Raw genomic sequence first — 26,316 nt, 5'->3', positions numbered from 1 at the left:
GTTAATGCACTCAGGAAAGAAAAACAGTAAAATGATCGTTCATTAAATTTGAATAACTGCCTTATGCTCACCTTGATCAAAATGTAATCAGGTCACCTGAGAGTAAATGTGAATCTGCATATGTCAAATTTGAAGAAATTCTCTATTCCTAAAACATAACCTTGACAACCCAGTCCTCCATGACCTTTCAGCAGTGTTTGACAGAATCTCAAGAATCACTTTGTGAGACTTGAATTTGTCATTTAATTCCTTCCTAGAAGATTGGTCAGACCAAGCAGCGTGGATGGGATTCACCTCCACTTTATGCAGACTCTCAACTAGCATCAATCAGGGAATGGTGCTTGGTCCTGATGTGATAAATATCATCGTCCTTCTGATTCACATGTTTCTGCCCAGATATCTGCATGTCTGGCAGACATCATGGATGGCTCTTCACCAGCTGAAAAGCAACCTCAACAAACCTGGACTGCTTTCATCCAAGTAGATTCATCTCACTCTCTGTTCTCTCCTTTTGTCAATGCACACCTTGGGAAAACCATGGACAATGACCAGTCCATGAAGACCAGGTATCTATTAACCACTGACACCATAATCTGTCAATGATTATGAAGGCTCCTGGCTTGTGGCAGAGGTGACAGCAGGTCCTCGTAATAGAAGAGGATGAGTTTTAATTTGCTGTTAATGTCATATTTTTTGTCTTGAGATACATAAAAGAGAGCAATTTCATCTCCAGCCCAGGCGTGTAATTTGTCTAGAACACAAAGAATTAACAAGGCTGAACCAATAAAGAATTATGTGAAACATTGATGGTATTCCTCCTGGGATTCCTCCTGAGATTGATAAAGAAGAGGGTTCATGTTACTCCATGATAAATGGCAACACAAGGATAACACAGAGTAGGTGTGCATTTAGCCACCAAGAAAATTCTGATGTTTCATCAAAAATCATCTAAGGTTGGTAGAATTTAGTCTCCATCAATTTTGCCAAAAAAGAAAGGATTTGGTAGATGTATCATTAGTATCATTTGTAAGTGCTGATTCAGAATATGAAGTCATAGCACAAAGCCCTACTTCCTATTGTTTACACATTATCTGGCATTTCTCACAAAATGATGTGTAATGATATCATTCGCCATGTCATTTTGTATATAAAACATGGTCCATTTAGGGCTTTCCAGGTTGGATCAGTTCCCCTTGGCCCAAGCTTTCATTATCAGTCATGGCCTGCTACTGCTAGAAAGATAAGGACTGTTTTGCCCTATATCTGCCAAGATCAATAGACTCAGTGACAAATATCTACATGAATAATCAGCCATGCAACATGACAGTTTCAGGTTAAGCCTGGAGATGTTCCAGTAAGTGTGTGTTTGGATTTAAGCCTACTGTGCCAGCTGTGTTCCTGCAGCAACCCCAGATGCAGTAAAAGCACACGTCTGTGCACTCTGGTGGCGCATTAGTTCACACACCTGCTGGGTAACAGAAGCCCTGGGTGAGGCAGGCGCCGTCTGCCATCTCCCGCCCTGCTCTAAACCTTTAACAGCAGCTCGTGAAGTGTGCCTCACAGTGAGGAGCTACCACAGACCGGAGGTGTATGAGGGGTACAGTGGCGATGGCTGTCCCACCCGTTTGAACCACCGATTACAGTATACCTTGGAAGAACTAAAAGGAGGAATATACCATTAACACAGTGTCATTGATCTTCACATGTTACCTGAAAATACCTGCATCCAGGACCTTGGTGACAAACTCATTGCAAGTGAATAAGCTTAAGAGTGAAAATAATCGCTATCTAGTAGGCAAAGCCTAATGTTGCCCATGCAATGGTTGGCCAGTGAGCAAGTGGGGCCTGTAGCTTTTATATTATTATTATTAGTTTAATCTCATATCATCAGTTAGTACATTAGTGCTTACTGATATTTGCAATTCATTTAGTTTCACTGATTTAACTTGAGTTTGACCCAGTTATCTCTCTTCACAATCCTGAATTTAATCTCCTTGTTCCAGCATCTGGAGGACTAAATGAATTGGTTGAAGATCTGTGGAGTGAACTCTCTTAAAGTGGGTTTTTGTTTCACAGAGTAAATGACAAGGCATGGCTCATCCAACGTTGAGACTTTTCCCTTCAGTCATGTGAAGAGATATAGTGGGTAAAATTTAAGATGCCTGGAACCTTTCCCTTCCTGCTTTGTTCTCATTTCTGGCTCAGAAAAAGTACATCAAGAGCTAATGAAGGTTATTAGTGTGAGGGGAGATCTCCCCTCTTTTACATCCCAGCACTGTGACATGAAAGACCCAAAGCCCAGCATAATGAGGTGTCTACGCTGTGCCCCTTCTAAACTCACACTTTTCATGCAGGACCGCCTTGAGCTACTACAGGGCCAAATTTTAACATCTGCCAGCAAGCTGCGACAGGAGTGATGCTGTAGGTTACAGTTCCATAGTTACAGACAAAAAATATATTCAACGTAAGCATGAATGTATTAGCATAGCATAACGCCTGACAAATGAATAGATTAATCTATAACATTCCCATAGCACTGTCTGCAAGGAAGACATACCTGAACATACACAGGCTGCCTCTGTCTTCATGCTGATTGCACTTGTACAATACAATAAATGTACAGTATCTCATTATATTCATGGGAACTATAAATGTATCAAAAATACATTCAGAAACATTACATAATTATTATCAATATATGTTACTATTTTCCAGATAGAACTAAATAGGCATAAATAATGAAGCAAAGCCTCTCAGTTGCATAGGCTTCAGTTATCAATGTGCTATAAAGAAGCACCATTCATAAAGCTGCCTGATAAGGATGTGCAAATAAGTTGACCTGTAAGGACTACATATTTACATATATAAAAATATATATTAGAGATGCTGAATGTATATTAAAGTTAATTTTTCCTGTACAAACTGAGTAGCCAAGTAAAATATATTGATCAAGAAATCTTATAATTAAATGTAATTTTTACCATAATTTATGACATCCAAAGTCTTAAAATGGAGCACTGGCCTGTATTATAGTTCTATTCAATATAAAACTGTAATATAGAATTGTGAAAAATAGATAATGTGCAATTGTCATCCCCATAATCCCAGGTAATGAGAACCTATATTTTACAGTACTGAGCAGCCATGAAATGAGTACCATGAAAAAGTATAGTCTACCTATCCAGTGTAATTATTGATACTGCTGATTTAAATACACTTTACATACTTAAACATGTTACTATGTCAACAGAGAAGTAGAATAGAGAAAGAATAAGCTCCCCAAGGTGCTTGTAGTTTCGAGAACATTTCACCTACACAGACAGAAAATGCTTAATTTTCTGGTGCCCCAGTTCCTGTCTTGCAGATGTTCATAAACTAACTATGTGTTGTGTGTTTAATGTATGATTATTAGCTGAGTTGTGTGTGCGTTTCTTTTTTTTTTTTTTTTTAAGAACCCAACCCCTCTTTTCTACCTTTAAGATCCATTCACTGTTTTACACAAGCCTGTGGCTCCTGGGGAACATCAAACAGGCGGCTTCCGTTCATAAAAGCTGGGGCTTTTGAAAAGAGGCACCTTTTGGTGGAGGCGCTGAGGGAAGCCTGCTGTTGCGTATTCATTAGCACCGGCTCTTACAGTGGTCGTGAAAAAAGAACAGCTGTCATAAAGCACTCATAATTTGGTTGCGGCTGCATGTCGATCCCCGAGAGGTCAGAGTCCTGGACGCCTGGAGCGAAGCTCATTATTAAATGAGAAATTAGTTTGGCCTCTTGTCAGAAACCCATTTTGCTGATGCACAAGGTAACAGAACTAGCACTAGTAGGAATACAATAGAAATGTATGAAGTTTATTTATGGAGGTACAAACACTGTTGTTTTGTAAAGAAATATGTTTCCTCATTGATGCCTGGCCTGAGGTTTCATCTCTCAGAAAGTTTCATTCGCAGAAAGTGCAACTTACTTCACCCACTTAATTAATTACAATTAAACAATGACCAATTGCACAGTTGCACACCATCACCCATCAGCACCCCCACCTACGGAGCACCAAGAGTCATGCCAGGACAAATGCAAGTGTCTATAGAAGAAAATGAGAGCTTTTCCCAAGCAAGCACTGCTGTCCAACATGGCCCCACCCATGATCACCGGTCTGAACCCAGCGAGACACTGACCACAGAACTGTAGATCACAAAGACTCAGACGAGAAGGTTCTGTAAATGGCAGCTTCTATTTAAAAGAGCAGCTCTCTTGGCTTCTTCAAATCTCATGCTCCTGAGAAGAAGAAGTAGAAGAAGAAAGAAAGAAAGAAAGAAAGAAAGAAAGAAAGCAGATTTCAAATGACTCTTTTTAAGGAATCTGAATTAATATTGAAGGAATTGACAGTATAGATGATTGTAGCAGTGGCAAAAAGCACAAAAAAGCAAGTAATTGCTAAATATGTGTGAAAAGTAATATCACTTCAGGTAACAAAGACTGAGATCTGCATAATAATCCCCACAGAAGGGGGGAAAAGCCATTAGGCAAAGCTAAACAAATGAGAATTGAGAAAAGTGCAGTCCTCTCTGTGTCCATTCTTAAGATTCCAACTCTCTGTTTCCCTTCCAGGACTTCTCCCATTTGGGCTGCTGGCAGGGCCTTCCACGAGAAGCGTTTTTCCACTCCATCTGGCCCTGGCCTCGATTCAGATCAACACTCTAATAAATTGAGTCGACTTCTGTTGACTCCCACCATGACTTGAAATGCCATTTTTCTTTAGGACGATTGTGGTGGATGTTCATAAGTTCATACAATGCAGCTCAGTTTTTATGAAATGGCCCAAAAGGTCAATTATTGTCACAGGTATCTGGGGTTTCATGTACTAAAACTTCTCAGTACTACAAACCTCACCACTGTATTCAAAACCCCAAACTAATTCAATTGCACTATGTATAAATTTTTTATAAAACATTATACTTATTTCTAATACCTTCATTACTCAGCCCATGACGTGCATTATAAGTGGTTCACAGCACTTAGACATAGCAATATTTGCATATTTGTAATACTTGAATAGTTGCAATATTGTAATATTGAGGCCGATAGCAGTCGCACAAGCATTTCTATGCATATCATACCGTGTATAACTGTGTACGTGACACATCAAATTTGAAATTTAGAGCAGCTCACTGTGGGAGTAAATGTGAGGAATGATGTGTGCATCCCGGTGTTCGATGCACACAGGCACACTTCCATCATCCCTCTCTCTCACGTGAGAGACGCAGTGCAGAAGAAGATGCTATACGTGGTAATATACATTATCACTTGAACTGGTGCTTTTATAGGGTTTATTTTGACTGTGTGGGAATGCCAATAAACAGATATTATCCGACCCTATCATTTTAATGAAAGCCATGGAAGTCTACCTGGCAAGGAAAAGAACTTTGCCTGCCAAAACCCACTGTGCACATGCTCAAGATCTGGGCAGAAAGAGGTGTGGGCTGTTCATGCTATTAGCAGGACCTAAATTATTTTAAGGGGTGAGGAGCATTTTAGTCTTTGCAAGACTTCAAAAGAGAGTGGTCTTTCAATCTGAACAAGGACCATTGAAACCATTATCTGATCATTTAGTCATTTTTATCACAGGACAGTTTGTCATCTAAATTCTAACAAAATAAGGAACCGCGACCTTCTAGAACTTCACCTCTGCAACAGGATCTGCCTTTGGAACTGCCGTCCGGGAATAAGTCATTTGCACTGCTGGTCAGTGCGATATTTGCTGGTCAAGACTGAAATAATCATATTTAACTGTGTGTGTTCCTTTAAATGGTCCTCATCTTCCATTCTCCACTGTCTGTAAAGTTGGATCCATATGAGCTGTCTGTGGTGTGTCATGTTTGGCCAAACGCCTCACAAAGAGATTTCTCTGGCTTATATTGCACTGATCTTCTGCCTTCTGGTCTGGGGATTCTATTAATTTCTTTTTACTAAACGTGACCGGACAGTGTGCACAAAAAGGCCAAGATAAAGGAATTCATGAACAGCTTTTCTTTGCATTTTGCTCTTTCAGACCCTTTGCCAGATGGCTTCCTGGCATGAGAAATCTTTAAATAACATTTTATGCCTTGCGTCCATTTTGAGAGTAAAGCTCATCTTTACTTAAACGCTTCTATTTCCGCGCGTCTCCTTGGGAATGCGCCGTCGCGCATGCCTTTTCCAGCCCTTTGACCTTTGATGCCCTCGTTTAATCGTCGCCGCGCTGTAATTGCCCTGCATAATGTTAATGACAGAGCTGCTCGTGGGGCGCGCTGAGATTTCGGGCCCAGACACCGGTCGTCACCCGCAGTTCAGCGTGTCTGTGCGTGCGCGTCCGCAGCGCCGCTCCTGCAATTTACGCGTCTGAAAATCGGCGCAGACGAGCGACGCAGTCTGCGGCCTCGGTGGCTTCTGGGGTCGCTGGTGTCGTGGGTTTATGAGAATATATTCGTTCAGATATGGAGGCTGCTACATACCGAGATTTACCTGCCGTCAGACCCATTTAACCCTTGCGTCTGTAAATATGGCTCTGGATGAAAACTGGTTTAAATTATTCTTTGATCATATATATATATATATATATATTTATAATCGCGTTTAAAGCGTTATATATATATATATATATAAATAAATAAAAATAGTGTTAGGATGCATAGACGAACTGAATCTGCGTTCTTCCTCACCTGGATCCCATATGATGAGGTGACACGTTTGCAGTGCAGGAACGTCCTACGTTCCTTTCATCGTCATCGTTATAGAAGCTGGAAGCATTGAAAGTCACGGTCAAAATATCCGAATGAATGTTCGTTGTGCTGCGTATTTTGTTGCGTCAGTGATTTTGGGCGTCTGCTGCTGGAGATGCAGAACCTCATTTGTATATTATATATATATATATGATCTCTTTGATCTCAGCAAAATGACTATAAAACAAGTGAATTAAAAAGAGCCCTGGTCAGCCCCTAATCGCAGGTATTCTCCTCAGACGACCTGCTGGGTGGATAATTGCCAAAATGAAAGCACCGCTGGCAACTGCCTGTTCTCCTACGCGGCAGTCCACGTGTCCACGACGTGCACTCCAGCGCTGAACTCGACCCGATCACTTTCAACCAAGTCTGGTCACTTCATTCACTTTTCACTGCAACGTTCTGGCATTAAAAACGCATACAGAATGAATTAAATGTATACGCATCTGTATAGAATGTATATTTAAGGTCTGCGTAAAGCAATTTCCTATAAGAGACAATGATGTTCAGACACAATAACGCTCAACAGACAGGCGGAAAACAAATATGGAGATATGTATTTCTTCAATATATTAACTTTAACAATAATTTAAAAAATCATTTCAAAGCATTCGATTAGCAAACATTGTTCCAGGTGTTATGGAAGTGTTAACGTATACCGTCATCCACGGTAAAAATGTGTTAAGTACAGATTGCCACCTTAATATTATCCCCAGAAATAAACGTACAGGCCTGGCTAGACTCTGCGCGCCACGATGATGCCAAGACTTGCTGCGGCTCTCGGCTCTGCGCATCTGACGGCTTTACAGCGATCCTCCTCCTGCACAGGTCATGTTTCTTTGGGATGTCGGGGTGAAAAAGTTCTCAAGACAGCCCCCGAACGGCTGAAGGAGGGACTTTTTCCCCCCCGTTCTTAAACGTGAACATGCTGGCGCGATCTCGGGCGTCCAGCACCTCCCCAAAACTTTGGAGTATAAAAGCCTGGACAAAAAGTTGGTAGGAGCAGTAGGGAGTTTCTGCTGGGGTCTGGACTGGAGATACAGAAGACCGGACCCTACCGTGTATGATTGGAGTCTAAAGGAAAGAAGAACTTCCCTTGCCTCAAAGAGTCTACATGTCTAACATTTAGACATGTTCAGCTTTGTGGATATTCGGCTGGCGCTGTTGCTCTGCGCAACGGTGCTTTTGGCGAGGGGTCAAGGCGAGGAGGACTGTAAGTAAAACCTTTTTTTTTTTTAGACTCGGACGAGGCGTTGAGGGCGAATAGAAAAAGACGAGGGGGGGGGGAGATGGTTAGAGCAGAACCTTAGAACAACAGGGCAACCGGTCCTGCGTTGCATCCTGGGTCCTCCTGTCCGCGCCGGTATCCGTCCCCCCCCAACTCTTCTTTTGTCCGGATCGGACTTGCTTAAGGCCTGATGGGCCTTTTTTTTTTTTGTCCCTCCGTGCATGCTTCGGAGGCAAGCTGGCACAGGTCTCGGGAGCCTGCGCGCAATTTGACGTCCCCGAGCTTCACAGAGCTGGACTGACAGCGAGAGCGGAGCAGATATTCAGACGATGTCTGGACCCGCTGGCATCGTCTCCAGTAGGACGCGCCGGGGACGGGTCCCATTGCTAGGATGCGCGGCAGTGAATTTAAACCTGATGTGGATTTCCCAGGCATCCCCGTTGCACGAGAACGGTCACACGAGAGTTGCTTTTTAAATGACTGAAATGAAGAGTTCCCGCAGTTTTCACCACGCCGCCGTCCCTTCGTCCTGTTGAGGGACTTTTCGCCATTTTTCGGAGAAACACCCTCATTCCAGAGATAATACGTTTAACAGCTGTTTTGCACGCAGCGGCGCAGCGCCATCGTGTGGTCAGGACGGAAATGTGAAATGACATCCACCCCCCACTCCCCCCCCCTTTTTGCTCCGCCCCCCCCCCCCCCCCCCCCTTTTTATGGTAATTGAAAACACATGCGCGCATTTCAGAATTTCCACTCGGGGAAAACGCGCTTCCCTGCCAAGCTGACAGTATTGAATTATTTCATAATGGGAAGTAGAGTCGGACCCTTTACCCCTGACGAAAGAAAAGTGAAGGCCGCGGCGGCGCCCCCTAGTGTCAGGCATCGTCCATTACGTCAAACCGTCAATACCTGAAGGACGCATGAAGGTTGCGTTCAAACCCAGAGCGATGGACGTGCGCACGTCTAGCCAAGAAATCGCCCTAGAACTGCGTGTTATTTATCATCGGTTAAGTTTGTGCTCAGTGATATCTTTATTTCTTATTTTAGCAAAATGATGTAAAACCTTGTTTTGTTTTGTAAGTAGACATCAGTTTTATTTGGGACAGTTCGAAGTAAAACACAATGTCCCCTGCCTTCTCCCGAAAAAGCCACAGGAGTCAGCTGCACGTTGGACGGCCAAGTTTACCAGGACAGGGATGTTTGGAAACCCGAGCCCTGCCAGATCTGCGTGTGCGACAGCGGCACCGTCATGTGCGACGAGGTGATCTGCGAGGACACATCCGACTGCCCCAACCCAGTCGTTCCCCACGACGAGTGCTGCCCCATCTGCCCCGACGACGGTACGACGAGCCACCTTCAAATGAGCAGCGAAGGGCCCAGTTTGCATTTTTGGGGGGGCACAAAGTAAAAAAAAAAATTAAAAGCATTGGTACTGTAGGCCTGTTCTTTACTTATTAGAAAACGTTTGTGGACAATCGAAGAAACATCAGAAGGACTCTTTTTTCATTTTCACCATTCTGTCCAAATGGGATTATTTAACATAATTCACTGTTTCTATATGATGTGTTTTTAAGGCCTAGATAAATCCAAATCAAATAGAGAAATGAAATTACTACCGTTTACATCAACACTGCTACACTGAATTGCTGATTACATTTCTGTTTTTTTTTATTGAGGGATTATGACATCTTTGTTGTTTTGTCATGCTTATAGGTCAGCAGGAACAAGTTGAGGTAAATAATTATTATTTACTGTATGTTTTATTTTGTTGCTTATTAAATTTTAATGTAAAATCTTTGGTTGTTTTATTGGTTAATAAAACAATGAAACCTTTCCCCGTTGCACATAGGGACCCATGGGTGAGCGTGGCCCCAAAGGAGAGAGGGTAGGTTTTTGCCATTTTGTTGCTTTCATTATGTTGATTATGCTTATAACTTTTCTCATTAAATGGCATAATGACACCTACAATGATTTGAATATCCAAATTTGAACAAATTAGCTGCAATGTATAATGTCTGATTATACATAATCCTGACCTATTTAAAGCATAGCATGCTTGATTGTTTTTATTATCATTGTTTATGATTCATTTATAAAAAAATCTGAGAATATGCATAATACAAAAGAGTCCAATTTACATTCTAGACGGTTTGAGTAATTGTTAAGTTTTATATTACACTTACCTAGACTTTGTCATTCTTTAAAGCAAATCAGTTGCAATGTGTTGTAAATAATTGTAATTATATGGAATATATCGTTATATTAACATATTGATTTGAATGAAATCTTTTGGACATGTAGTAAATAGTTCACACTGCTGGCCTGCAACACAATGTTTAGACAATATCCTGACCCTTGTCTGTCTTGTGCTTCCATCGCCAGGGCCTTCCTGGTCCTGCTGGCAATGATGGCATCCCCGGCCAGCCTGGTCTTCCCGGCCCCCCTGGCCCCCCTGGACCTCCTGGCCTTGGCGGAGTAAGTGCAATGCGTTTCTCTGCTCTCAAAATTCACCATTGGAACATCCCTCAGAGTAGTTTATCTCACGGGGCATAGTGCAAGGATTGGGTGTTGGCATGTTTCAGCACCATGAATATGGACAGCGCTCTGTCTGTAAATTTATTTAAAATCCTGACTGAATGTGGACTTCCTTATGTGGTAATATCCTTAATATGTGTAATATCCTTAATATCCTCTAATATATATAAATAAGGATGATCATGGAGTTAAAACACAATGTAGATTCGGACTCATTAACCATCTCCATCTAAAGAGAAGCTTTTGTCGTTACTCTTTTATGAGTAGAGCAACGCACTGACCCTTCAACCTCCTCATTTTCCCCACAGAACTTTGCTCCTCAGATGTCAGGCGGCTTTGATGAGAAATCTGGCGGCATGGCCATCCCTGGACCAATGGTACATGCATACACACATAAACACACACTCACACATTAAATAGGTGTGATATGAATAGGTGCAAGAATGTTATAACTAATAATACCAAGGTTTTGTGTGTAACATGCAAACTCACCCTAAACATAATCGTACTGTTTTAAATCCGAAGTCAACACGTGAAAATCTTTAAGTCACCACATGCACTTTAAGGACAATTTTTCTCCATTCACAAAAAGCCCATACACTGATGAAAATACGGTGCTACAAACATTGCTGTATAACTGTGGAAGTGCCATCTTCTACAATGGACAGGTGTCTGAGTATATTCTTTTCTGTGTTTTTGTAAAGGGCCCAATGGGTCCCCGTGGCCCCCCTGGACCTCCTGGTGCTAGTGTAAGTATCTGTCATTTAATTATACATACATAGATACATATTTGCATGTACAATAATCAGATACCATTGTATATTCAGTCTGCTATGAAGATACCAGTAAATTAAAGTGAAACTATGATAGTCAACCTTTAAACCTAGTGTTGTATTTCAAAATGTTTTTTGTTCATGCTGCATGTAGTGTGTTTGGCAGAATCTAATCAGATTTTTTTTACATTTCTTCCTCACAGGGACCTCAGGGTTTCACTGGTCCCCCTGGTGAGCCTGGTGAGGCTGGGGCTCCTGTGAGTATTCACTGCAAAACCTCACCCAGAATACATGAATTTGCTTAGTATGACCCCAATGCCATTGCAAAATAAATACTGCTCCCAGAGATTTATTGGGTCAGATCAGGCCAAATGGACTATGTAGCTCAGGTCAAACTTTCAAACTTTTAACCTCATTATTGTAATAGGGTTGTCCTTTTGACCTCTTTTTAGGTGTATGGATTTTGGCCTGTTTTTTCCTCAGCTGTTATTTAGCTATGGTTATGGGTGTATGACTTTTTAAAATGCCATAATTATACTGCATATATTATTTATTAGAAACATACATATGTACACACAAGTGTCTCTTACTCACTTTTTGTCATGTCATTTGCAGGGTCCCATGGGTCCTCGTGGTGCAGCTGGCCCCCCTGGAAAGAACGGAGAGGATGTAAGATGTCTTCCATTTCTTATTTTTTGTTGGATTTACTTTTCCATTATAGCAAAATTTCCCCAATATGTCATGGCACAATATGCATCTGTAATATTAATCCAAATCCTGCACAATCAACTAAAAATTTTACATAAATACTTCAACATACTCTGGGATGTATTTTTACACACTCAGTAATCTTTTAATGCCTCTATCCTTTACAGGGTGAACCTGGCAAACCCGGCCGTGGTGGTGAGCGTGGAGCTTCTGGCCCACAGGTGAGTACTGCTACGAGTTTTTACAGTAGTTATGTTATATTACAGCCTTAATGCACAGTCCTGCAAAATAATTTGTATTCAATAAGGATTCATATTACACAAAAGCATAAATAAAATCATCACTTGTGAAGTGGTTTGAATGTTCTCCATTTTTGTCACAGATGTTCTTCATTATTGCTTTTACTTCTTGTTTCAGGGTGCTCGTGGCTTCCCTGGAACTCCTGGACTTCCAGGCATCAAGGGACACAGAGTGAGTGTCTTCCCTATTTAATTCTGACTTTCACAACTTTTTCATGCTTCATTTTTATGAATCTTATGTTTTAGGGTTTCAGCGGTTTAGATGGTGCTAAGGGAGACAGTGGCCCAGCTGGACCTAAGGTGAGAGCAGATGAACGATGTGCTCTAGACTAGATCATGTTTCCCATAATGCCTTGCACTGAGCTTCCTGTTTCATCCTGTAGGGTGAGGCTGGTGCAGCTGGTGAGAACGGAACCCCAGGAGCCATGGTGAGTTTTCCACGAATTTCAGGTGACCCATACACACCAAACAAAATGCAAATGCATTCTAAACCAATGAGTCATTTAATTCCGTATAATGTATGCCTCCTGTAATGATCTGAAAACATTATAGCTGTACATGTATAAATAAGCCCCTTTTGAGATTCCTGTCCTTCTAATTGTGACAGGGTCCTCGTGGTCTGCCTGGTGAGAGAGGCCGTGCTGGACCCTCTGGGGCTGCTGTAAGTGTTGCACATTTTGTGCCCTTGTTGGTTCCAGAATATACACCTATAAATTTGAAACATGATTTATTGATTTTTCTCATTTGCAGGGTGCTCGTGGTAATGATGGTGCTGCTGGTGCCGCTGGTCCTCCTGTAAGAACCAACTCTATATTTTTAATCACAGTATATGTATAAGAATCAAAATTTACGTGTCGATTCCAGTTCAGCAGAATGATCATTTAGTTTTGTCTTTTAGGGCCCAACTGGCCCTGCTGGCCCCCCTGGATTCCCTGGAGGTCCTGGATCTAAGGTATTTTTTTCATGCACCACCTGTACTAACATGCTGGTACAGCTTTAACACGAAGGTAGTCATGCCACAAGGTGGTGCTACGCAAGTGCGGAGGGCTTCGCTGGTCACAGAAGCATTTGTTTGTCTCTTATGATAGCAAACCCAGATTTGGTCTGACAAGAAAGACACTTGATACTTAAATGGCCCAACTTAGCATGCAACTGTGCAGGAATACAATTTCAGTTGTTTTCTGTTCTTACATGACTTACTGGTAAATTCTCCAACCGGTATTTATGTTCACCCGAATAAACAGAATGAAGGAGTGGATCAGTGGATGAGTTGTATAATGTCTGAAACGCTATAATACCAATAAGCCCAAACTCAAGCTCCAGTTGTTAAGCCTAGATTGCAAAAAAAAAGACATTTTTGTTATTGTCCCCATCACTAACCTCAGTAATTTTAGCTGCTGAATTTAGAGATGCCACTGTCATGTGACACGTGGATGCATTTCTTGACTGTCTTCACACCTTCCACAGGGTGAGGTCGGTCCTCAGGGAGCTCGTGGATCTGAGGGACCCCAGGGAGCCCGTGGAGAGCCTGGCAACCCTGGACCTGCTGGCGCTGCCGGACCTGCCGTAAGTGAACATGCACCTTTTGTTTCTAATTATAGCTTTGATTTTTGCCAATGGCTAACGTCACTGATGCTGATGCATTTACACCATCCTCATTTATTCCTTCTGATAGGGAAACAATGGAGCTGATGGTGCTCCCGGTGTCAAGGGTGCCCCTGTAAGTATTTTTCTTCTATTTTTTCATTTTACTTGCATATGCATATGTGCTCATAGCTAACCATTTATAATAACAATGAGTGATGCATGTGTGTGGTGCCATCTATAGGGTGCTGCTGGTATTGCTGGTGCTCCTGGCTTCCCTGGACCTCGTGGTCCCTCCGGATCCGCTGGTGCACCTGGTGCAGTTGGACCCAAGGGTAACACTGTACGTTTTCACTTAGTACCGTACAGAAAAACAAAACATGTGACATACTAACATTCCATTATGAAGCATTCATCATTTACTCTGTGTCATAGGGTGAAGTTGGTGCCCCTGGAGCCAAGGGAGAGTCTGGTGCCAAGGGAGAATCTGTAAGTAGTCAAACAAATATTCCCATTGCAAATAGGTTAGTAATTATACATTTTAACTAAATGTTTACAATATTTTCTGGGGTAGGTGTTCAGGTTTTCCACATATTAGGACAAAACCCACAGTGGCTTTGCCTGTTTCTCTGACATTACTGCCATGTTTCTCAGGGTGCTCCTGGAGTCCAGGGTCCACCAGGACCTGCTGGTGAGGAGGGCAAGAGAGGCCCCCGTGGTGAGTCGGGTGCTATTGGAGTCCGTGGAGCCCCTGGAGAGCGCGTATGTCCATTTTAATCAGACTTTTTATCCTCTGTTTTTTAAAAGATCAAGCCTATTTCTGAATACATCACAGGTTATAATATACCAATCATCTCATGCAGGGTGCACCTGGTGCTCGTGGTTTCCCTGGTGCTGATGGCTCTGCTGGCCCCAAGGTGAGTAGGACATCACAAACTTGAGCAATACTGACCATACATCAGGAGACCTTTGCAGAATATCTAACACTGGACCTGGTGTAAAAGTAATTTGTGCCCATTCTGGTTCATAGGGTGCCACTGGTGAGCGTGGTGGCCCTGGAGCTGTTGGACCTAAGGGTTCCGCTGGTGAGCCTGGCCGCAACGGTGAGCCTGGTATGCCTGGATCCAAGGTAAGAAAACCTGTCTGTCTTGTGAACCTTGGTATACCGATGTGGGATACAGAAACAAGTAAACCATGCTCTGTGTCAGTGTCAGTTAATTATAACATGACCTCTTTTAGGGTATGACTGGTAGCCCTGGCAGCCCTGGACCTGATGGAAAGTTGGGCGCTACTGTAAGTCCATGATCCCTGCATCCATGGAATGCAGTTGGAATTGCAGTTATTCACATTCACAAACTATCATTCATAATAAGAAGGCTTTTAAGGGTGCTTAAATAGATTCTAAATATGACAGGGTGCCCCCGGACAAGATGGCCGCCCCGGACCCCCAGGCCCTGTTGGAGCCAGAGGTCAGCCTGGCGTGATGGGATTCCCTGGACCCAAGGGTGCTGCTGTAAGTACACAACAGACTTTTCAATCTACAATTGTTCAATCTAGCAAGAGATCTGGCATTTGATTATCATCTTTGGTAGAAATTTTGCTACATAGCATGGTATTGAATTGCAATAAAATTGCTTTGACCTCTCCATTTTAGGGTGAGGGTGGCAAACCTGGTGAGAGAGGCCTCATGGGACCTCTTGGTGCAGTTGTACGTATTTTTATTTTCTTTATTTTAACAATACATTATTATAATATATTGCTAACACAAAAAAGTCTGTCTTGACTAATATCACTGCTATTGATATCCCAAATAACTACTAGATTGTTTTTATTGATCGTAGGGTGCCCCTGGTAAAGATGGTGATGTTGGAGCACCTGGTGCACCCGGCCCCGCTGTAAGTATTTCACATTCCGCCTTCTGTTCGCTTTTATTCCATGTTGGTGTACAGTTAGGGTAGCATCTTGTATTGAATTGCATTTTAAATGTTGTTGATTCTCTTCCTTCAGGGACCTTCTGGCGAGAGAGGCGAACAGGGACCTGGTGGTCCTCCTGGATTCCAGGTTGGTGTTGTTTACTTCGACACTCCTAACTTAGGCAAACAGCCTAATTATTTTATTTGCATACTTATTTGCATACTTGCACACTTATTTGCATACTTGCATTTCGAATCTTATATTATACAGTTGACATAGAGTCTGTGCTATTGTTTTTAGCTGCTTTTAGCTTGTACTGTGAACTTCTTGCTGTGACAAATGTATCTTATCTTATCTTAACAGTCACATTGTGTGAAACACAAGGTTTCAATTGGGGCTTAGGGTTTGCACTATGTCTTTATCACAGGGATTGCCCGGACCTCAAGGTGCTACCGGCGAGTCAGGCAAAGCTGGTGAGCAGGTGAGTTTAATGCAAACATTTATTTTCCCTGTTATCTTCCATGTTAAAAAAACAGAAGGACATGTCATGGTGCCATATCGCATATTCACTTACAGTATTAAATAATAGAATTTTGAATATAACTAAACTAGACCTCTAACCCATATTCCTCTTGTCTGGCTCATTTTTAGGGTCTGCCAGGTGAGGCTGGAGCTGTTGGTCCTTCTGGAGCCAGAGTGAGTATTTCACTATTATTTGATTTTGACTGCATCACAATTTGCAGCAATTGTTTTTAAAAAGGCTTATCAACCTTCTTAAACTCCTCGCCCTAGGGTGAGAGAGGATTCCCCGGTGAGCGTGGTGCCCCTGGTGCAGCTGGACCTGCTGGTCCACGTGGCTCTCCTGGTTCTGCTGGTAACGATGGTGCCAAGGTGATCTTGACATAGACTTCTTAATGTATTCTTTGTCTTCTAACACATGACTCAGCCTGGACAAATTCTCATCAGTTCTTTTCTTCATCCCCTTCACAGGGTGAGACTGGTACTCCAGGTGCTTCTGGTGCTCAGGGACCACCAGGTCTTCAGGGAATGCCTGGCGAGCGTGGTGCTGCTGGACTTCCTGGTCTCAAGGGTGATAGAGTAAGTCAACTGGCCCCCATTAAACACCTTAATGCAGGCTACATACACTTACATACGTCCAACCTGGAAGATTTTTACATGGTGACTGATTTCACGTTGCCATTTTAAACAGGGTGACCAAGGTGCCAAAGGAGCTGATGGTGCTGGTGGTAAGGATGGCATCCGTGGTATGACTGGTCCAATTGGACCACCTGGCCCCGCTGGTGCTCCAGGTGACAAGGTAATGCAAAAATGACTCTCATGCAGTGGCTACCATGTGCCTTGCATCTTTTTAATATGCACGTTTTATTCAGGGTGAGACTGGACCTGGAGGACCTGTTGGACCCAGCGGTGCCCGTGGAGCTCCAGTAAGTTTATATGGTCATGTATACATTCTACCAACAAGATGTTCTGAACATTGATCAAGGGAAGTGGTGACCTAGTGGTTAAGGAAGCGGCCCTGTAATCAGAAGGTTGCCGGTTCGATTCCTGAACCACCAAGGTAGGGTGCTAGTAGCCTAGTGGGTAACACACTCGCCTGTGAACCAGAAACCCCACTTACTACCATCGTGTCCCTGAGCAAGACACTTAACCCTAAGTGTCTCCAGGGGGACTGTCCCTGTAACTACTGATTGTAAGTCGCTCTGGATAAGGGCGTCTGATAAATGCTGTAAATGTAAATGTAAGGTGCCACTGAGGTACCACTGAGCAAAGTACTGTCCCCACCCACTGCTGTCCTGGCTGCCCACTGCTCAACCAAGGTGATGGGTTAAAAGTAGAGGACACATTTAGCTGCGCTGCAGTGTTTCACAATGACAGTCACTTCACTTTCAGGCAAGATGTTATGTGGACTCTGTCTTTTAGGGTTTACTATCATTATTAACTTTTCCATTAACTTTTAGGGTGAGCGAGGTGAGGCTGGTGCTCCTGGACCTGCTGGATTTGCTGGACCTCCTGTGAGTACACCAGTGTACTAGTAGAACTTCTCTGTGGAAGCCTTTTGCATTCGTTATTAATCCACTTGTGACTTTGCCATATCCAGGGTGCTGATGGTCAGGCTGGTGCTAAGGGCGAGGCTGGTGACAATGGTGCCAAAGGTGATGCTGGACTTCCTGGACCCGCTGGACCCACTGGCGCCCCTGGACCTCAGGTATGGCTAATCACATTTGTAGGTGCATCTTGGGATTTCAGTCTTGTTAGTACAATAAATCCTTTCCAGTGTCATACAAACAAACATTCAAATTTTCACAGGGCCCTGTTGGTTCTACCGGACCCAAAGGTGCTCGTGGTGCAGCTGGACCTCCTGTAAGTGCTATAAATTAAAAGATTTGATAAACATAATACTGCACATAAGCTATTGTAAGTATGGTAATATAGGCCCTGAACTTATGGAGTGTTGCCTGGTCGATTGCCTTTAGGGTGCTACTGGCTTCCCTGGTGCTGCTGGCAGGGTTGGACCTCCTGGCCCCGCTGTAAGTACAGCTCACTTAACAAAATTATTCCAGTTCTCTTGGGTCTTGTGAATTTTCAATAATAATAATAATAATAATTTTAACCCCTCAGCAGTCTTAGGACACCCATTCCATGTGATGCATGTAGTTACTATTTTCTTTCAGGGTAACAGTGGCCCACCTGGACCTCCTGGACCTGGTGGAAAGGAAGGACCTAAGGGTAACCGTGGTGAGACTGGTCCTGCTGGTCGTCCTGGTGAGATTGGTGCTGCTGGCCCCCCTGGAGCCCCAGGAGAGAAGGGAGGTCCCGGTGCTGAGGGTTCCAATGTAAGTCTAACTCTTAACCCCTTAATATCTCCTTTTGCATAAATGGCGGAAGTAAAAATGCTTGCACCAACTGTCTCGTAAAAATTTGGAATTTGCTCCTAAATTTATCAGAAAAATAGTACTGAGTATGTTTTGGATTGTCCTTGTTTTTCTTGGTTCTCCTGAGTTACATGATATCAACATTTTGGCATTTTATCTCTTCTCTTCAGGGTTCTCCTGGTATCCCCGGACCTCAGGGTATTGCTGGCCAGCGTGGTATTGTAGGTCTTCCCGGACAGAGAGGCGAACGTGGTTTCCCTGGTCTCCCAGGTCCATCTGTAAGCACACCTTTCATTTCCTTTTGCACCTTTTCACCATCGCGTCTGTAGAAGAAAATGCAAATGATCGGACTATTGGTGCTGTTCAATGTTGGAGACCTCAGTAACTAATCCTGTGGTGATACATCTTCTCTAGGTATATAATGAGTTCATTTGCAGTTGTTTAGCTTGCTGTTAACTATCAGTCCATAGAATAAATGTGGGAATATACTGATTTCTTTCACAGTGAAGTTACAGAGCTCCTGTTTGCTTGTTTTCTCTTTGCATCCACTTTAGGGAGAGCCTGGCAAACAGGGATCTGGTGGCCCATCTGGTGAGCGAGGACCCCCTGGACCCATGGGACCCCCTGGACTGGGTGGACCTCCTGGTGAACCTGGACGTGAAGTATGAAAGTTTTCTTTGAAACAGACTTTTAAAGGTTGTCTCTTAATGACAAAATCTTCAGCTAAGCAAATGTCCATGCCTTAGGGATCTCCTGGTGGAGAGGGTGCTGCTGGCCGTGATGGTGCTGCTGGTCCCAAGGTTGGTAAAGTTACATACCCACACACTCAACATCCCGTTGCTCCACCAAACCTTCCCCATCAACACTACTTTTTCTACAGGGTGACCGTGGTGAGACTGGTGTTGCTGGTGCTCCTGGAGCCCCTGGACCCTCAGGTGCCCCTGGACCCGTTGGCCCAGCTGGAAAGTCTGGTGATCGTGGAGAGGCTGTAAGTACGAAAGGGTTTTTTCTTTCTGCAGCACTTTGGTCAATCCAGATTGTGTTCATTCTCTCCTTACTCGTTCCACTTCTAGGGTCCTGCTGGTCCTGGCGGTGCTGCTGGCCCCTCTGGCCCCCGTGGTCCTTCTGTAAGTATAATTTTTTTCAGGGTTATCAGCAGTACCAACCTGATACCTGAGTGACTCCGTTCAACACATGAATTTATTCAGGGACCTGCTGGAGCTCGTGGAGACAAGGGTGAAACTGGAGAAGCTGGAGAGAGAGGCATGAAGGGACACAGAGGATTCACTGGTATGCAAGGACCCCCTGGACCACCTGTAAGTAGTTGACTGCCAAAATGCACCAGTATTTTACATCATCTTTTACTCTAGTAAGGAAACATGTGCGGAGGCTAAACCTGAACTTCATGATTTGCCTTTGATCCCATTCAGTTCGGTACAGCAATACTGTAATCAGTCAAATACAACGTGTGTTAACAGGGACAAAGCGGTGAGGCTGGCCCAGCTGGTTCTGCCGGACCTGCTGGACCAAGAGTAAGTAGCAGTTCATGTCCAATTCAGTTGATCCATATTACATCTTTAGGTGTAGTTACTTTTTTATAGACGATGTCAGATCAATGTTGAACAGATTTAATCCACGCCCGCTTCTCAACTTTTAGGGCCCTGCTGGATCTGCTGGTTCTGCTGGTAAGGATGGTATGAGTGGACTGCCTGGCCCCATTGGACCCCCTGGACCTCGTGGTCGCACTGGTGAAATTGGACCTGCTGTACGTGACTTCTTCTCATACATGCTGTCATATATGACTGTGTGACTGTTTTCATCATGTGTACCACTGACATGTCTGTGGGTCCTTGTTGTGTGATTTAGGGTCCTCCTGGGCCTCCCGGACCTCCTGGAGCTCCTGGTGCCCCTGGTGGTGGATTTGACTTGGGCTTCATTGCCCAGCCTCAGGAGAAGGCCCCTGATCCCTTCCGTCACTTCCGTGCTGATGATGCCAATGTGATGCGTGACCGTGACCTGGAGGTTGACACCACTCTGAAATCCCTGAGCCAGCAGATTGAGAGCATTCGCAGCCCAGATGGCACCAAGAAGAACCCTGCCCGTACTTGCCGTGACCTGAAGATGTGCCATCCTGACTGGAAGAGCGGTAGGTCCACCTCGTTTGTTCATTTTTATCACGATTTGTCATTTGAGGGTGTTCTCTCATCCATTTCTTATTTATAACCAGGTGAGTACTGGATTGACCCTGACCAGGGCTGCAACCAGGACGCAATCAAGGTCTACTGCAACATGGAGACTGGAGAAACATGCGTCTACCCAACACAGGCTGACATTCCCCAGAAGAACTGGTACACAAGCAAGAACATCAAGGAGAAGAAGCACGTATGGTTCGGCGAGGCAATGTCTGATGGCTTCCAGGTAAATGTGTCTTCTTTCTGAGTGAAATCTTGTCTCCATTATGAAGTGTTTCCAGCATTGTAATTCTCAACGCATGATCCCCATCCAGTTCGAATATGGTGGTGAGGGCTCCAAGCCAGAGGACGTCAACATCCAGCTCACCTTCCTCCGCCTTATGGCCACAGAGGCCTCCCAGAACATCACATACCACTGCAAGAACAGCATTGCCTACATGGACCACCAGACAGGCAATCTGAAGAAGGCCTTGCTCCTGCAGGGCTCCAACGAGATCGAGATCAGAGCCGAGGGCAACAGCCGCTTCACATACAGCGTGGTTGAGGATGGATGCACGGTGAGTCTGCTTGGTTATCTGTTCCTCTTTGCATGAGGGTGGACGCTGTGTCCACAGTACTGAGCATTACTCAGATGTAGTACAACAATTAGTAGAAAAGCATGACATCACATATACATGTACAATACTAACTAGCCCTATATTTTCTTTTCATTGTGATAGTCACACACTGGTGCATGGGGCAAGACAGTCATCGACTACAAGACAACGAAAACATCCCGTCTGCCTATTATTGACATCGCTCCTATGGACATTGGTGCACCCGATCAGGAATTTGGCATTGAAATTGGCCCAGTCTGCTTCTTGTAAAAAAGAAATCTGGACTTGAAATTGTTTGTGCGTGTGTGTGAGCGTGTGTGGTTTTTCTAGCAGTCATCTCTCTAAAACCTTCTCAATGCATTAAAAAAGACAAACAAAACCCTCAAATTTGATCTGGCTGTCAAACTGGTCCACTTGCTTAAAACTGCGCTCTTGAAGACAGTGGTTGTGTGTTATAAAGGGTTTCCTTTCTGCTTTTTTTTTCTTTTTTTTTCTGGGACCACTATTTTACCACCACCTACACCAAGGATACTTCAGAAGACTCATTTGTTTCACTGGCAACAAGAAAATAATTTATACTTGTAAAGCATAACACCCCCCTGGAGTATATATATATATATATAAAAAAAAAAAACATCAGAGATACAGGTGACTTATTTTTTTTACCACTGCGGAAGGACAATGAAATGAAAAAAAATGCTATGTACCATTTCAGGTGTTAAATAAATATGACAAATGACAGTAAAGTGTCCTGTTGTTCTACCCACCAGGTCAACTGGCTGAATACCATTGTTCCTTGTTCCTAGTCACGTGGCAAGCAGCATCAGAAATGGGGGTTTGACTTGTTGTTTTGTAATCCTATGGCTACCTCAGAAAAGAAACCAACTGAACCCAGTGTTAGTCCAGCGCCAGCGTAGATTTTACACCGCAACAGAAACTAAAAGAAAACCAAGCAACGGCTGCATGAGTATAAAGGTGCTATATCTTCATGGGGTCCTGTCAGTGGGATGTGTTACAGATGTGGAAGTAATGTATTGTTCTTATTCTCGCTTTCAGGGCCTTTGGTGCTAAGTAAATGCATGGCCTTGCTGCCCAGTGGCAACAGATGGTGCTCCTTTCGAAAGTGTCTGCTCTGAGCTCTACAGTAGAGCCTTGGTTTAGGGGTAAACTCTTCAGCTGTGATGCAACACTCTTTACTAGTGTAGAATAAGCAGGTGGATTTGTTGATCTGTTTTAGACACTTTTTTGACACTTTTTGGTTGTTGTCATTTTATTTTCTTTTTAAGATACCCCCTTATGTTCGTCTAAGTTGCCCTCTAGATTTGGGTTTTTTATTTTCCTGTTATTTAATCTATGGGTTTTGGAAAAAGTTGAGACATGATAAAAAAAATAACCAGCCCCAACAACAACAAAAAAAAAAAAAACAAGAGAAGCAGACACACAACAGGGGGATAAAAAATCAAGAAGATCTGTACCTATTTTGTATATGTATAATAATTTGAGATGTTTTTAATTATTTTGAATGCTGAAATAAAGCATGTTAAGTGGTCGACCTGATGTCTGTCAGAAGTTATCTTGACTTATCCCAGACTGCCCAATGGACTTGAACGAAGCACAGCGTACCCCTGTTACGGATGTTGTTGTTTTTTTTGGTTGTTTTTTTGACTGAAAGGAAGACTAAATAAAAAAAAAATGTCAGAAATGCTCGTCTCTTATAATGTTATAGCTATTAATCCCTGGAAAGGTGATCTTTTATCACAAGATGATTGCAAGTGTCCCCCATGGTCAGTGTTACCCAGTGGCTTCAGTATATTACCATCGTTTTATTTACATGTGTAATAAATTAATTGCAAAGGAACAATTAGACTATTCTGTCGCAATTTGGAAACAAATGTCCTCTGCAGTGGTTGCATTTCACTTACCTGTATCACAACCTTAAAACATCCCCCAGGTCGTCGTCGCTGCGAATGTTCCAAATTTTATCCATAATCCACAAATCTGCGTGAGGCAGGTCGCATCCAAACACGTTGGTCAGGGGTGAAAAAAGTTTATAAAAGAACTTTTAGTTTAGTCAGACATTTGGAATGTTGTGAAGGAGGAAAGTACGTGTCCGTGCGTTCTTCCGACCTACGTTCCTTTCCTGGAGGTGCAGCAGACTGCGGGAGCTGTGAGGGAATCAGCCTGAGCTGCAGGCCTGGAACAAAGACGCCGTTGTCCGCATATCCTGTGGAGGGTCAAGGTGGAGATTCTCATGCTTTACTCCAGTTACGCGTGTGTGAAGAGCACATTCTTCTATATATCTAAGATCTATATATATATAGATCTAAAGGACTAACAGGCTTGGGACTGTGATGTATATGTGTAATTTATCCATTCAGTTCTGTTAATATTTGGCTCCAGAAACGTCTAAAAGATGTGGAATGTAATTTTTTTTAGGACTATTTACATTCCACTTCATTCAATATTTTCCAAATCTGCAGTACCACCTTTGGCCGCAAGGCTTTAAACGCCACCTTTCATAATTCAATTCTCTTCTTGCTCCGGCTTCTCCCACCAGGGGTCGTCACAGCGGATGGTTAACCTGGCACAAGTTTTTCTTCGGTACTATTCACATTAAATTTAACTCTACTTAAATTTAACTCTACTTTAACTCTACTCTATTTAAAAAATAACTTGCTTCAGTAGGACACTCCATGAAATCAGTCACAAGTATTTCGAGAAATTGGGGAGACATTTAGTATCCTGGTAATCAAATACTGTATGTTTATTTTGTATAGTGTAGAGTGTAATTAAATGTACGATAATATACTACTGATTGTAAGTTGGAGCAGTGGTGGCCTAGCAGGTAAGAAAGCGGAACCGTATGCGGAAGGTTGCTGGTTCATTTACATTTACGGCATTTATCAGACGCCCTTATCCAGAGTGACTTACAATCAGTAGTTACAGGGACAGTCCCCCCCTGGAGCAACTCAGGGTTAAGTGTCTTGCTCAGGGACACAATGGTAGTAAGTGGGTGCATAGGCGAGTGTGTTACCCACTAGGCTACTACCACCCAAATGGTTCAAATGGCATGGTGCCACTGAGGTGCCACTGAGGTGCCACTGAGCAAGACACTGTCCCCACACACTGCTCCCCGGGCGCCTGTCATGGCTGCCCACTGCTCACTAAGGGTGATGGTTCATAAGCAGAGGACACATTTCATTGTGTCACTGACATTCAACAATCACTTCACTTTTTAAGTTGCTAATGCTAAATGACAAATAACCATTTAAATCTAAATGGTTTTTGAATTCTTTGAATTACATGTGGCTCCCTCTTGTGGTATACAGAAAGAAATTTAGACGCCATAGTTCTGACATTTCAACAAAGTGAAGGTGAAATGCCCATGCACAAATGATCATAAAACTATATCAAAACTATAAAAAATTAACATAATATCCATATTGTTTCAGAAATCTTCTTATTAACAGGAAATATCCAGTCGACTCTTTGGGCCATAGAAATCTTTTATTCTTGTAAGAGGAGAATAAAATCTTGTACTTTTAATGCAAACAGCATTCAAAAGGACAACAGTAAACTGAAAAAAAGGGTAGCAGTAAAATAAATCCTGGTTAAATCGATATAAATGAATTAGAATGACATAAATCTAAATTCCCTAACATCATGTCATTTGTAAAAAATAAATTGACCATTGTGATGAAATAGATTTTTTCAGATTCCACAGGACCTATTTCAGGTGGCCTCAAGGAGAAGGTCACCTCACGACTGGACAAAATGGTGAGAAAGGTTGGCTGTGTTGGTGCCACAGAACTAGAACATTTGTATGCTGAGCAAGCACCTGTCAATCATGGACAATCCACAGACAGAGAAGCAGCTTCAGCAACAGGACACTGTCGATGCCCTGTTCCACTGACATACTGAGAAGGTCATTCCTCCCCCACGCCATGAGACCCTTTAATTCCACCAAGGAGGGGAAACGCTAATGTTACTATCCCACATATTTTTGGCTTTTGCACACAACATGTCACGTCTTTGCACTGAACTGCCAATATACAACACACAAGCATTAATGGACCGTCTTGTACCACACAAGTAGTTCCTCTCAAGTTCCTCCATGTCTACATGTCTATATGGTGTGTACTTTGTCTGCTTTATCTACACTGTTTGTACTATGTCTGCCTTGTCTGGTGTGAACCTATTTCGTTTAAATAGGGATGGATAAAATATCTTAAGTGTTAATGAACAGGAGTAATGGTTACATGTGGAAGAAAAGTGATAACTAACTTCAATTAGCTTTTGTAACATACTGACTGTCAGTTCTCCAAAGGCTCCCATCAAAAGGTTTTGCTTTGTAACTGGGTCTAAATAAGATCTCCAGGCCCCGGCTCAATTATTTATTTAAGCTCTCACTGGTGACGTCTCTGCAGTTCGTAATTCCTGCACTGCCCCCTAGCGCCTGTAAATAGCAAACGTCTGAACTTCCCCCGTCTCGCCACACGAGGTCGCCAAACGTCCGCGAAATGTCGTTTCTGTCAGTCCCCGGACGGGACACTAAATGGACAATAATTTATAACAAATGTTACCATAAAGTAAGAGAATGACAAGGGACGCAAAACCTGTTTAGAAAAAGCACAAGAGCTGGCAAAAGGCACGTATAAGCACTGAACTAATAAACATTGACCAAGATTGTGGCAAACGTGTAGACAAGAAATTAAAAGTGGCCCACAAAAAAAAAAAAAAAAAAATTATTATTAATAGTCTTCTCTCTGTTTTTGTACGCGTGTGTGTTTGGTGCACTTTTGAGACCGGCGTCGGCCAGAAGGGTTAACGGGACGCTGTGA

At 43.1% G+C, this 26,316-nt stretch overlaps 1 protein-coding gene across 1 annotated transcript; it reads left to right on the top strand.

The window, feature by feature from the left end:
* The first annotated feature begins 7,740 nt into the window (after positions 1–7,740).
* On the top strand, positions 7,741–23,177 carry col1a1a (collagen, type I, alpha 1a). Its single transcript, XM_028985730.1, has 51 exons — positions 7,741–7,965; positions 9,129–9,320; positions 9,694–9,713; positions 9,830–9,865; positions 10,363–10,455; positions 10,824–10,892; positions 11,220–11,264; positions 11,492–11,545; positions 11,904–11,957; positions 12,164–12,217; positions 12,414–12,467; positions 12,542–12,595; positions 12,679–12,723; positions 12,903–12,956; positions 13,046–13,090; positions 13,194–13,247; positions 13,763–13,861; positions 13,971–14,015; positions 14,124–14,222; positions 14,315–14,368; positions 14,534–14,641; positions 14,743–14,796; positions 14,910–15,008; positions 15,119–15,172; positions 15,294–15,392; positions 15,534–15,587; positions 15,721–15,774; positions 15,887–15,940; positions 16,221–16,274; positions 16,445–16,489; positions 16,586–16,684; positions 16,784–16,891; positions 17,004–17,111; positions 17,185–17,238; positions 17,773–17,826; positions 17,913–18,020; positions 18,122–18,175; positions 18,289–18,342; positions 18,487–18,648; positions 18,858–18,965; positions 19,242–19,349; positions 19,434–19,487; positions 19,568–19,675; positions 19,761–19,814; positions 19,896–20,003; positions 20,166–20,219; positions 20,345–20,452; positions 20,554–20,833; positions 20,915–21,105; positions 21,194–21,436; positions 21,599–23,177. The coding sequence occupies exons 1-51, from the start codon at positions 7,884–7,886 to the stop codon at positions 21,743–21,745; spliced, it is 4,341 nt and encodes a 1,446-aa protein (XP_028841563.1). The 5' UTR covers positions 7,741–7,883; the 3' UTR covers positions 21,746–23,177.
* The last annotated feature ends 3,139 nt before the right edge of the window (positions 23,178–26,316 follow it).

The sequence above is a fragment of the Denticeps clupeoides genome, chromosome 7 (genome assembly GCF_900700375.1).
Source record: "Denticeps clupeoides chromosome 7, fDenClu1.1, whole genome shotgun sequence".
Lineage (NCBI taxonomy): Eukaryota > Metazoa > Chordata > Actinopteri > Clupeiformes > Denticipitidae > Denticeps > Denticeps clupeoides.
Note: the sequence above shows the minus strand (reverse complement) of the source record. Positions and strands in the feature narration are given on the sequence as shown.

Coding starts and splice junctions, on each gene's coding strand:
- col1a1a (XM_028985730.1), top strand. CDS start 7,884: ATGTTCAGCTTTGTGGATATTCGGCTGGCGCTGTTGCTCTGCGCAACG. Junction 9,321..9,693: donor CCCCATCTGCCCCGACGACG/GTACGACGAGCC, acceptor TCATGCTTATAG/GTCAGCAGGAACAAGTTGAG. Junction 16,490..16,585: donor TTGGTCCTTCTGGAGCCAGA/GTGAGTATTTCA, acceptor TCCTCGCCCTAG/GGTGAGAGAGGATTCCCCGG.